Here is a 14,414-nt window from a genome sequence, read left to right as displayed (position 1 = left end):
AATACAACACTTCTTTGTGCAAGTTGTCAAGCATTTATTGTGAATGTAACATTGAATTGGTGGTTCCCCAGACATCATTTTCCCCAAAATTTTTGAATGCGCAAAATTTCGATAGTAAATTTTTTCAGCATTTTCAGCCATAAGAGAAAGTACACTGGTGTGTAAGTTACACAAGTTTTTACGGTATTTGTAACAAAGCCAGCCCGCGATTTACCTGTGGATTGGTGACAGTACTAGTACTCGAGTCTATAAATAACTAGCTAGCTACACTAATTCAATACATCGATACAAGTCATCAGTAGAGGTTTATATACACGCATCGAATCGTTCTCAGTTGGGGTAGCATGGCTGTAACAGAGATTATGTAAGTTGGACAGAGGAATCACCACTGTGCATAGATTATGTATAAACACAGGCAACAGTCAGGGAGTATTGGTATAAGGTACAGTTGACCTAGATGGTGCTGTGTATTATGTAACGGGTAACACTCTGTGTATTCAATACACACTCTGTGTAATCTACCAATCAGAAGGCAGTCTTCCCATGACTACTGATTGGTCCAAAGGAATATTATTCAATGAATAGGGAAATTATGAATGGAAGTTTATGAATGAAATGATTCAAGAGATCACCACTAGATGTCATTGTAGGACAAGTCCTACAAATCAATAGTAATAATACAAACGCTAAACACGTTAAAAGTCAATTGTGTTTGTATTAATCTATTTCTTCAATGATATGTTTCAAATAAATTATGTTTTAATTAATTGAGTTAGATTTTTTTACAGAATTAATTTTTCTATACATCAGACAATTTTATATTTGGTCACCTACCAGTGTAAATTGTTTGAGATAATGTTTTTTGACCAGGCTGCACACAAAAGCCACAAAGCCGCCTATGTACAAGGAGAAGGATATAAACCGATGGAAGGTCACAAATGGACGCATAAACTCCTGAAACAGAAAATATCACGTTTTAAATAAATCATTAAAACAGATGTATTCATTTTTATTTATTTCTCAAATATTTCCCATAATTCATATCTACCCCCAAGGGCAGATAACTCTGAAATATGCAGACGGAACCAAAATGTCTAAATCTGATGTCACCAGAATAATCAGTGATTATTACAATATTACTAAAACAAGATCAATATTATCTAGGTACCTTACTATATGACCATGATATTTGTATATATTTTTCTGATCACAACAAAGAGACTAATTTGATGAAGTAATCCACTTACAGGTATACTTAACCTACAGTTATACCTACCGTTCTATGAAGGAGGACCCCGAAGTAATCGATGAGACTTTCTCCGTAGAAAAAGTAATTAGACACCAGAAGGAAGTACCAGCTAAGGGTACGAAACCAGGGCAGGTCAAACGACTTATACACCACATAGCCAATGGTGATAATCTCATGGAAACACTTGATCTGGATCGCAAAAATCTGAAACACAAAAACGTTCAAAATCAAAACCTCTCAAGGTCAAACGACTTATTCACCACATAGCCAATGGTGATAATCTCATGGAAACACTTGATCTGGATCGCAAAAATCTGAAACACAAAAACACTCAAAATCAAAACCTCTCCAGGTCAAACGACTTATATACCACATAGCCAATGGTGATAATCTCATGGAAAACACTTGATCTGGATCGCAAAAATCTGAAACACAAGAACGTTCAAAATCAAAACCTCTCCAGGTCAAACGACTTATACACCACACAGCCAATGGTGATAATCTCATGGAAACACTTGATCTGGATCGCAAAAATCTGAAACACAAAAACACTCAAAATCAAAACCTCTCAAGGTCAAACGACTTATTCACCACATAGCCAATGGTGATAATCTCATGGAAACACTTGATCTGGATCGCAAAAATCTGAAACACAAAAACACTCAAAATCAAAACCTCTCCAGGTCAAACGACTTATATACCACATAGCCAATAGTGATAATCTCATGGAAAACACTTGATCTGGATCGCAAAAATCTGAAACACAAGAACGTTCAAAATCCAAACCTCTCCAGGTCAAACGACTTATACACCACACAGCCAATGGTGATTATCTCATGGAAACACTTGATCTGGATCGCAAAAATCTGAAACACAACTTTCTACATCAAAATTATTTTTGGTCAAATGACTTTTACACTATACAATTTATAGACATTTGATATTAACCCAGTATTTGATGTAGGGACCATGTAAGTTTATTTTTTAGTTTAATAGCAATATCTTGAACGATTCAAAAATAACAAAACAAGAAAAAGCTGTAAAATAGGTCAAGGTCATTTCACCATGTTGATTTCTGGATAGTACAACTATCTGGAATATGAGAATGTTATCCTTTCACATTTAGTTTTTTTTCCTTCGAGAAACTGTAGTACAAGTATTATCAGATTATTAAGGGGAAGACTTAGATAGGCCTTGCCTGCTGTCTAATCCCCTTGACTGTAAATAATATGTTAATAAAAAATTTTGAAACTGAAATTGAAATTAGAATATTTTAGAAGCAAGATTTTTCATAAATGCAAGGACACTCATTGGACTTTTGATATTTATGTAACGGGTGATTAGAACATCACACCAGCTGATCAATAAAACACTTGAACGTTGTATTTGTTATTGTGTACAATAAATCGAATAACTGGCTTAGCTTATCATGATCATGAGTGTAACAAGTACACAGTACAGAGTGTGAAATCTATCGGCTACTAGTTGTAGTATACACAGGTAAAACAAAGATACGCTTACTATATCAATAACTGTATTGAATGGTGCTGACCTACCGGTAGTGATGACCTGACGATAGACATATAGTCGCGGCTGATTAGTACGGCCGTCATGTTATACTGACATTACAGGTTATCGGAAAATGATATGTGCCCTTGTCAATAAACAATGTCATACAGCTATCCAAAATAATAATACTGGCTGTCTGACTTGATATGTGAATAATGTGTCCATTTGTATACACTACAACTATATATATATAGCCCCTCGCCTCTTGGTAGTTAACTTAAAACCTATCATATTTTCCGGGCTATAAGCACATGGCCAGTTAATTATAAAACAATGGAGTTGATGATGATGGTTGTTTGAACATTTGTATAAGATAGGTATATGGAAGCAACTGATATAAATCCTTATTTTACATACAGCTTGACAACATCATGTGAAGTACAATAAGCTGTGTTTTCCTTACCAAAGACATAAGGCCAGTTTGTCTTGTCTTTTCTACGATTATATGGTTCTACACCAAGTGCATTCAAACTAGTCGACCAACAGAGAAATAACATACAGGAAAATATTATAATGCCCTATAGCTAGCTGTCATCAGTAGCAGTATCTCATACAATGTAGTAGCTGGTGGCTCTCTATCTGAGCACCCTTCTGTTAAATGACACCATACATGTGCTTTTTGCTCCTAGTCCTCACCTCTGATTTAATACAACAGGTAAGTGACCTATAACTATCTCAGTTTGATGTAAGGATGATGTATACATAGCTTGCCCCTAGAATATTACTGTCTGTTTTATTTATTCAGCATCACAGTCTCTCAGTCCTACTTATATTAAAGGTGTTCCACCACCGACAGAGCATAAACAATACTCATCATCTGAACAACAACTAATGTCTAATCATGTATATGTGTCTAATTAATACAAAAATACACATAAAATAATTTGTTTTGCTGTGAAATGAACCCTGTTGGTTCAATGCCTAGGATTGTCACCAAATTTAATTTAGACCACACTAATATTGCATCTTACCATTCTAACACAGGATGGACAAACGATATTCTGACAAAATAATGGGCAAAAGGTGTACTGTCAAGACCAAAAGTCAGCACTAACGAACGATGAACTAACAAGCCATCAAATAATGTTTATAAAAGGACTACAGTTAGACTGGAACAATATCAAAATTCAGAAAGAACCAACATAGGTGCCAGTGCAATCTGCTTTATAATCCAATATTACTTATTTGATACAGGAAAAGATAATGATTTTCTCACCTGAGCATGCAGTAAAAACATACAATACGCCACACTAATGTCTACGGCACAGGTAACACAAAGTTTACTGGGAAGTACAAACGGTTCATCCATCCTTTAGAGTATTATATCTAGTTAACACAGCACTAGTTACATAGCTACAGGAACAAAGTATATATCCATACTATCTGATGGTCAGGTAAATCTACTGTTTTCACCGGTAGTACACTATCACTGTTGAACAGGTGTAAAGTATCCAGGTAGTGATCAGTTTGATGCACCTGAGGGTACATTGATCAGCCACCTACTCAATCATTCCACCCTACCCAATACCCATCACCCCTACCCCGTATGTAACCCCGGGGGCAGGCACACGTACAAGTCATGTAACCATGTACAACACCCCTGGGACACATATACATATACCAGGAACTTGATTCTTATCTTGAATAGTTGCCAAACCTACCTACTTCAGAGATTCTAGGTTTTTGACCTCAAAGTAATAAAATCAACAAAACTTTTATACTCCTACAGTAGATATTGCAGACCAGTCTAGGACATGCAGTGATTCAATGTAGCTTTGATGTATGACTTATTAATGTGTATTTTTAGGTTTGAGTACAAATGTGAATTTTGAAGTATAATGTGAATACACTTCCATTGATAATCATATCAATTAGAATCAGTGTGAAATATAAACTGAACGACTTACCACAACGACCAGAGCTAGAGGACCAAGGTAGATCATGAACCCAAAACCAAATATCATCACCCAGGAGAAGATGCCTCGCACCACCCAGTTCCTCCATCTGTAACACAACAACAGCTTTGTATATAAGGCAATTAAGTCATCAAATACCCCAGAAAATTTCTACATCCTATTTCACTGGGCATATTCAACCCAATAAACCTCCAAGGGTGATAAGGTAAAGAAAATATGTGCTAAGTTTAACTGCTAATTTAGATGGCAAATAATGAATTTGAAATATATATACCGTAATATGAAATTGAAAAAAAAAAATATTCCAATACAAGGTCATTATCTCAATTGTTCTGGTCATAGAGAAGGATAAGAAAATAAAAGTTTGAGAATTAAGAGCTTCTCCAAAATTGTCTAAGAAATAGCAGTATCAATCAAGCTTTGTAAGAATCCAACATGGTAATATTAACACGGGCTGTCCATAATGAATTGATTTTCCTTAATTAATGGAACCAGGATAAATATTGTCAAAATCGAATCTTCAGAAAATTGGTGAGAATTCAGAATTGTAACTGCGGTAATCCTTACCTTGGTGAAAGGTCTTTGAGGGCGGAGTCGAGGGCACCTGTTGTCTTGTCACTGGCCTGTGGGAGGGAAGAGGCGTCAGCCACCTCTCCAACATTTAGGGCATCTTCATCCTCATCTTCACTGCTGGGGGTTTTAGCTGGGGGCTAAAATACAAATATATATATCATACATGTAATATCATCTTCACTGCAAGGGGTCTTAGTGTGTTGGTAAAATTACTACCTTGCATTCCACCCAATACATTATGAATATACAGTATATTTGAGTTAGAAATTTTAGTGATGAAAGTGAGAATACCCATTCCTATGATTTATTTGGTTTGATTTAATGTGCTGTAACAGCTAGGGTCATTTAAGGACATGGTCGGCTTACTGGTTTAGGAGATGGAGGAATCCCCATAGAAAAATCACCTGTAGATAGCAACTGTCCACATATAGGATTCAAACATGTGACTCAGATGTAGAGAGATTTTGGTGATATGTCAGGACATCTCAACCACTCGACAACCATGACCCTTCCTTCAGAATGCATGGTCTCAGCATGGTTAGAATTATGTACAATGACCCTATCTGACTCTTCCTACTAAGTCAAAGAGCATTAGTATATACAGTATGCATGTTACTACTCCTTCACTAATAAGTGTTATAACAGTTTTATGATCATCAATAACAAAAAAAACAAAAACAAAAATGTGAATTTGCAGATTCTATGAACTTTTCTGATATCATACACTGCCATACGATATAAAGATATAAAGACTTAGAATGAAACATTTGTGTAACAGCTATAGAAAATTGTTACAAATTTGTACAATAGATGGACAGTACAGAAATTGTACCGTGGGCAGATACTCCCATATATACTGATCATGATGACACACTGTACAAATTAACATGCATACAGTACACTTAATTACCTGGCTCAGATAGAGCTATTGAGCAAGCAATGTACATGCACACACAACTATAGTAGAAATATTGACCTGTCAGATTCTGGGCGAGCTATCCGTAACAGATATAATTGGATCATGCAATGAGAGCTTATAGGAATGTGTGACCAGTGAGTCGAGGATCTAATTAGCTTTATTATATAGCATTATATTCCAAGTATATACACAGCAGTGGGTAATTATAACTTTACACAAATCACCACTGAAATGAGCTTCATTCAGGTTCCTTAACTCTTGATTAAGTTTACAGTTATTGCGAATGGGTTACCAAATGCAATATAAATAACAAGTATAACTTCATATTTTTTTCCAAATTCAAATGTGATTTCTAATAAATGACAAGATCAATCATAATTCATTCACTGGTTAATTTCTTGCACAATGTTAAGTTGCATTACATAAAAGATATCAAGATGACACATTTTAGTGACTTTTGAATGTTTATAGAACACAAGTTTTAGTTTAAGTTTCTTTGTTAAAAATCTAAAACAAGTCCATTTTCTCTTTGATGTTCTTTGATTCAATATCTTTTGCTTGAAAGGCATGTTTCACTGACAAATGGAGGGGGGGGAGAGTTAAGGAAATGCAAGGGAGAAATTTGGTTATAGCTTAAGTAAATTATCAAGAACATGTATGTACAGTATTATACCACGCATTATTCCTTCCCACAAAGTGAACAAATAGAGAAGGTACAGTGTGAGAAAGATTTAGGTGTACTTTTCGACAACAAACTTAAATTTAGTCAGCATGTTAGTCAAGCAGTTAATAAAGGAAATCGCATACTGGGTCTAATATTCAGGACATTTGTCTATATAGATATAACCATGTTCTTAACCCTGTACAAAAGCCTAATTAGACCTAACTTAGAATATGCAACCCAGGTATGGTCTCCACTGCTAAAAAGAGATCAGATCGCTCTCGAAAACGTCCAACGTAGAGCTACTAAAAGAGTTCACTCTATTGAAAAATTACCATACCATTCAAGACTTAAAAAGTTGGGACTTCCCACCTTAGGATATAGACGTAAAAGGAACGATGTGATCGAAGTCTATAAAATTCTGAATGGTATAGATAAACTAGATAAAGATAAGCTATTTACAATGTCTTCAGCTAATACTAGAGGTAATAGTTTAAAACTCTTTAAGAAACAGAGCAGGACTAAAGTCACACAAAGTATATTTAGTCGGCGAGTGGTAGATTCATGGAACTCCCTTCCCAACTTCGTAGTAGAAGCCCCTACTCTGAACTCGTTTAAAAACCGACTGAACACTCACTGGAATTCAGTACCATGCAAGTTTTACCCCAGTTTTTATATGGCACAACCGGACAACTATTTAGTAAATGAACAAAACGCGCCACAACTAGCTGGAACCAGCTAACTACGGTGTCTAAGAAGAGGTAACAGGTAACAGGTAACCAAAGTTCATAAGAGCTAAATTTTCGTAGCTATTATTTCTTTTTACTTGAACTAGGCAAACGGTACATGTGAAATAGGGCAATATATATACAGTTAAATTACTATAAACTATATATAGAACAGATACCCACCAACACTTGACATTAACACTACGTATACTGACAGACTTGAAGCTGGATCACCTATAGGACTTTTTCCATGTAACACTGAACATGTAATGTTGTCTAAATGGTCCAATACGTACATATGATGCATTCATGTTGATACTTGCTGATTGAATAATACCAATGTTTATATCAAAATATGGTGTATAGCAATTCAAACTTGTTTTAGATATTTGAGTCCATACAACATATACATTGTCTGAATGTTACAAAACTCCAGTCTAATGGGACATCAAACATTGACCTTTAGTATGGGTGTATCAAGTGATCATGCTGATCCTTTGAGGATTTACATCAACAGGACCATATCATCTCTACCACTTTTAAATATCCACATGCACACTGGCAAGTTTGGTAGGCAACACAAAAAGTTATACAAGCGTGGAATATCCCAGGTTTTCAGATTAAAACACTTTTAAAATTTTCATTCTAGTCTAGAATAATTACATGCCTATAAGCAAACATTTTACACATACAGTAAAACCTGTCTTAGCAATATCACTTCTGCATTAAAGACCCGCACTTACACAAGAAGATAAATTTCTTTGGCTCTAAAATGGCCAATATCATCATAATTTGACGTTTTGTATAAAGACCACTTTTTTTGTTTAGCCATTGATTACATCAAAACTCTGAAATCACTGGTAGCAGTAATTGAGTATATTTACTTCCTCTTCACACTTTGTTGATCTAACGAAATAAAGATCATGACCAAGATTACAATGTAAATGACAGGTTGTATTGTCAGCAGCCTGAGGCGTTTATCTGGTTACAATAATGATTTAATGGAAAAATGATGGACGTAGGCTAAAAGTCTCCAAGTCCTATACCATGAGAATATTTTCAAATAATAATGTTAACGTGTATACATTTATCCATATGGCAAAGGCATTTGTAATTAAATAATAGAGTCATATGGTATATATATATATATATATTAATGATCATAAATCATATTATTTAAGTGTACATCAACTCAATGCTCAAATGCACATGCCCTTATTGTCTTTAGAATTGATAACATGGATATGCTCAGGAATATTGTTCCACATGTCTAGCACTCTAAACATGAAAGAGTTTTTTCTTAATTCTGTATTACAATGGTTGTTATATTCTCATTGCTTTCAAAAGTTCAAGTTTGAAGCGAAGCTCTCATCAAAAAGGTTGTATCTTGAAAACTGTAATTAGGTCCCCTCAACAGTATTTTAATGTTGGTAGTTTTGGCTTCTGCATTCATGCTCTATATGAAAGGTCTCTAAATCCATGTATCAGTTGCATTGACTCTTCATTTTACATTTTCTAAATCTTAAATATCTTTAGATTATACGGGTTCGATGCACTAGACGCATATTCCAGATGTGGTCGAACTTATGCCTTGAACAGTTGCTTAAACTTTGATTCATGTAAATGCATGATCTTATAATACTAAGTACAGAATTTCCTTTATTTATAGAATTTTGCATCTGTATTCGAAAGTCTAGTTTATCACTGACCATTACATACGGCCCATGCAAGTCTTTTTCACTGGTGATGTTTTCAAGTACAATTTCTTCACCATTCTGATCAAGCCATAAGATGGTAACTCATATCGACTCGAACTGTTCCTTTAATATATGGAGCACATTGCATTTATTGGGATGAAATTTTAGTAGCCAATTGTCTGACCATTTTTGAAATGTATTCAATTAGGGAAATGATGAAAACAGTACAATTAAGTTTATACATTGCATGTAGTTGTTTTTTTTTTATTATACTATCATAATATCTTCATATTCAATCTTTAAAACAATTTATGTTAATTACCTCCTTTTATCTTTAAAGTTTTTAATTTCAGTTGTTTGTCAAAACTTATTCTAAAATGTTTTGAAAACCATAAATATAAAAATGCAGATGCAAAAAAAATCTTTACAGGCTTAATATATAAACTTTAAAATAATCTCTCAGTAGCACCAGTTGAATAAAAAGTCAGAGCAACACGTTCTAATAAGTATGTTAATTATATGCCATGGTGAAGGGTCACACTCAGCTATCAATGTTTGTAGTCGACCCTTCTGTGTAAGGTGCTGTCCTATTTATAGATGTGAGCCACCCCGGATACGTGTTCCATTTAACGTAATCATTATTGACATTGACGAATATCATATGCAGATTATACACAGCCTAACAAAGAAATCACGAAAACTTACAACCGAAATTTAGAATCATTTGTACGATCCTTTACGTGGAATCAAAACAAACATTGCGATGTGAATCGCCATGTTTTGGTCGGGAGCAGTCGACAGCAACACGATGCATTGCACATACAGCGGCCAAACTTTTACGATCACAAGCATAACTAATTTACGGATATTGAGCTCACCTCAGCAGCAACATTCCCCTGCTCCCGATGCACTCGTTGTCGTACGTCAGACATTTATGGTATGTGCTCGGAGTTTGATACTAGTTGGTCGATATGATTATATCCTCTGCTAACACTCTCGTTCTGTTCGAGATCTAAACGTGATACGACCTGGAACAAACTAACAATAGAATCGCTTACCGTTCCGGATATTTTTTATTCGGGTGATCGAAAAAAAACCCATTGCGCTAGTCACTCTATAGTTGCTTGATTATAGCATAAAGAAAATATACTTAATGGCAGATATGAACATTGAAGTGAAAACAGTATATCAATCGTAAGAATATAAAGAAATTAACAATTGTTCAACTTGATGGAGAAAAATCCTTGAAATATTGAAAATAGTTACTGTACACACATGTTATTGGATTAAAAAATAAAATACATATTAGACTGAGGAGGGTATGAGCAGCAGGATAGGGCTCTACATGATCAAATAAAGAATAAAATAAAAAGCTGTCACAAAACAAATATATCACTCGTGACTAAGCGATTTAGTGGAAAAGCTGCAAGTATAACATATTTCTAACAAAATCATATTGTATACATTACTATAGAAAATATATTAATTACTAATTTTGCAAATAATTAAATGATATAGATAAGGACAAACTCATAATTTTAACATTATTTGCTGTTGAAAAAATGTCAAACGTAGATTATCAATAGCTGATGACATAAAATAATCCCATTGAAGTGTATAGCTTATTTCACTATTTTCGTAAATATATATATAAATGTAAATCTCAAATATAATACATTCATCCACTATTTACACGAATTTAGCATGCATGTTTGATTTAATTGTTTGTGTAATTTATTCTGTTTATGAAATCTTCACATTTTTGAAGGAAATAAAGAAAATTATAATACTTATGGCAATTAACATAGAGCTATTACATGTTAAGGAAACAAATGACCACCAAGCGGCTTAATTGCAAAAATCTTACATCCATGTAGACTATATATGTATTTTGTCTTTTCAATATTTATTTGCAGTAAGAGATACAGTAAAAATTTGTTCGTGAATCAACATGATATCAGCGTTGTCGATAAGGTTATCGGTGATATTGATCGGTTTGTATATCACTCTATACTCACAAGATCAACAATATAAATTTGTTGCCAGATTGTAAATAATCGTAAAGATGGTGCCCCTTTCAAGGCTGCGTTAAAGAACGTAAAAAGTTTTGTATTCATTATTATTTTTTATTTCTTGGTTGAGAACTTCTGTGAAGGATGCATAGTATATAAGTATATCATTTAGTATTATATTCATTTTTTATAAATGCATAAAATGTATGCACACCTTTTTCAGTTTTTATGTTTATTAAAGTACGGAAACTCTTTGCTTTCATATCCGCTATATGCAGGAGTACTCGCGTACACATAAATGGTTTATCACGGATGTCTAGAGAGTCATGCCGTAAATATTCTAAGTAACCGTGTTACAACAAAGATATCCTTCTACGTGAACAAACATTTTCTAGTTTACTTTGGGGTTAACTCCATGGCAACAGCTAGGTCGTGTGAGGACGAGTCAATCAGGGACGCACATACAAATTTAAAGTGAAGTTTATTTAAAAAATCGATTACGCTTGTCTTATGATTGAGCTAAATTAGATACAAGTCCGTTGTATAAATACGAAAATTTGATCTGCAAATTATTTAAGAAATGGTTTAAATAATATAAACCCTTAATACACTGAATCACAGGGACCTAGCACGATTTTTTGAACTAACGGTATACTATAATATATATATATGTGTATACTGTTAGTTAAATAAAATCGTGCCAGGTCCCTGTGCACTGAATGATTGAAGAATATAATCTAAAAAATGTTTGAAATCTACGTAGCAAACTGAAGCCCAATATCCCAACCATGCAGATGGAAGGAAGTAAAGATGGTTTAAAATTAAAATTTCAAAAGTAACTTTTAGAAATATACTCAGGCCTCGTATGAATGTATAGCAATTAAGAATGACTAAACTTGTTATCAAACTCATTACAAATACAAACGGCTTTTCTCTATTTTTAATCATTAACTTGTTTAAAAAAGTAAAACAGGTTAAACGTCGTCCGGACTAAGAAACACATTAGAAAGATATAGCTTTCTGAACTCCTTTGGAGAAGTGGAAGTTGATAGATTCACGTCCTAAATACAATTCATTAACAGGGTATTATAAATAATCAATCAATTATAAATGATCAATCAATTATAAATGATCAATCAATTATAAATTATAAATCTCTCTACCGTTGTCCTCTCTCTACCGTTGCCCTCTCTCTACCGTTGTGTTAAAACCGGAAACGGGTTCTACAACGTATCATATATAGATATATAGATAGATATAGATAAATAATCAATCACCAATCTTTTTATTAACTGTTCTTGGTGTGAAGTGTAAATATGAAGATTAAATCAAAATCCGTCATTCGACTTGGTAGTATCGATCAACTTGGGTTGTGAGTTTGAAGGCTACATGAAACGGATGTATTAACGTAGGTCGATGATTTTTATATTAAGGTACTCTGGCCTTTTCTCATTCCGGTTTCTAAAATGTAGCATGAAACGGAATGGTCTAGATTGCAATGAATGTGATATACTCTGTGAAGCGTCAAGGTACACAAAAGTGATTCACTATCATACAATTATATATGTAATTAGATTTAAGATTGGAATTGCTGATATATGGAACTGTCTACATAATGGTCAAATTCAAGATTATGTTGGGTTTTTTTGTATTTTTTTACAGCTGTAGATTTACTTATTATGTGACGCTATTGCTGGGAAACTGCAATTTAAAGATGAATATTAAAAGATTTTTTTCTATATATCTCATTGGTGCGATATTATAATAAGGGGGGTAACTCGTGCTTTCTTGCAAGGCCATTGCATGATATATGGTAGCGTCCAAATTCCATACGTTAGTTGGGGAAAAGTCAAGTTTCAGCATTAAATACTTCTTCCTTCAAAATCATAATGCATAACATAATGGACAGAGCAGAGTTTCTTATTGTAATATTTATGTCCAAATGATGACTCTACATTTGACGCCAATATTGAAAGTACATAAAATATACGGTAGTCCTCATCTAAAAACAATACATATAAAATGATACTCAATGATTATTTGAAATCATATGATAGGTTATCTTCACATGTTAAGGCAAGATAATCCATTACACTGCATGCTTATTAGTCGGTATCGCTTAGTAGGCGAAGGTAATGACAGGTATACAGGGTGGTCCAAAAAACATGTCCCGAGTTTGACCTTTATAAAAAATGTTTTGATAGACGGAGGAATTTCATCTATATACCATAGGAAAGGTAATTATCTGCTCTATACAACGAAATATAACAAACCGGAAAAATATCTTTTTGTTAAAACTAATATTGAAATTCGAGAGAAAGTCACATTTCGCTAATTTTGCGATTTGTACAGAATTACTTTCAGTTCAAGAATGAGCGCGAGGTGATCGCCCTTCCTTCCGTTGACATGCTGAATTCTGTCCATCTGTAAATCTGCTTCCTGGAGATGGACTGCATACCTAGGCGACATTTTCATAATCCACTAAAGTCCCTAATTTTCTGGTTGCATTATGGAGTTCAATAATTTCAGCTTGAATTTCATTGTGCTGGAAAGTCACTGAATTATGACATCATCGACGATGTCATCATTTCTGTTACGACATTATTATGATGATGTAATATGTATTTGTACCCAATTAAGTTAATTCGGATACTCCTGCTTTCCAATTCATTTTGAATTTCCAAAAAAAGTAAAGTATTGCAAAAATTATTACATTGCATGTCAAAGCCGGGACATGTTTTTTGGGACACCCTGTATATATATATATATACCATATCATATGTATTACGTGTATATTCATCGTATGACCGCGGAACTCGTCTAAGTCGACACCTAGCGAATACGAACTATATACAAAATATATACAAAAGTACGACAGTTATACACCCTGACGGAATACAAGATCATGCGGTATGGACATTACTAAAATTAATATATTCCACGTCTTGCTTTTATATATTGCTATTATTTTCGGCCTCCATCCAATCAGAGATTTAAATAGTATCATTAATAAAATTAGATTATCTATGTCTCTGATCCAGTTCATATATTTTGTCCGGATCATCTGTATAATATTCCCTACATCAAGTA

The 14,414-nt window shown here is 34.0% G+C and overlaps 1 protein-coding gene across 3 annotated transcripts in view; it reads right to left on the bottom strand.

Moving 5' to 3' along the window:
- Positions 1-10,327, bottom strand: part of LOC138322657 (phosphatidate cytidylyltransferase, photoreceptor-specific-like) — a 42,971-nt gene extending 32,644 nt beyond the window's left edge. For 2 of the 3 annotated variants that reach the window (XM_069266660.1, XM_069266659.1), the window contains exons 1-5: positions 10,191-10,327; positions 5,302-5,444; positions 4,726-4,822; positions 1,277-1,453; positions 835-954 (exon numbers count right to left, since the gene is read on the bottom strand). In XM_069266660.1, the coding sequence (XP_069122761.1) occupies positions 835-954; positions 1,277-1,453; positions 4,726-4,822; positions 5,302-5,444; positions 10,191-10,244 (591 nt within the window). In that variant the 5' untranslated portion in view covers positions 10,245-10,327. Of the gene's footprint in view, positions 1-834; positions 955-1,276; positions 1,454-4,034; positions 4,263-4,725; positions 4,823-5,301; positions 5,445-10,190 lie in introns of those variants that run through there. The other variant, XM_069266661.1, reaches the window with a different exon arrangement.
- Between the last annotated feature and the right edge of the window lie 4,087 nt (positions 10,328-14,414).

The sequence above is a fragment of the Argopecten irradians genome, chromosome 5 (assembly GCF_041381155.1).
Source record: "Argopecten irradians isolate NY chromosome 5, Ai_NY, whole genome shotgun sequence".
NCBI classification, from domain to species: domain Eukaryota; kingdom Metazoa; phylum Mollusca; class Bivalvia; order Pectinida; family Pectinidae; genus Argopecten; species Argopecten irradians.
This window is presented reverse-complemented; position numbering and strand designations above follow the sequence as displayed.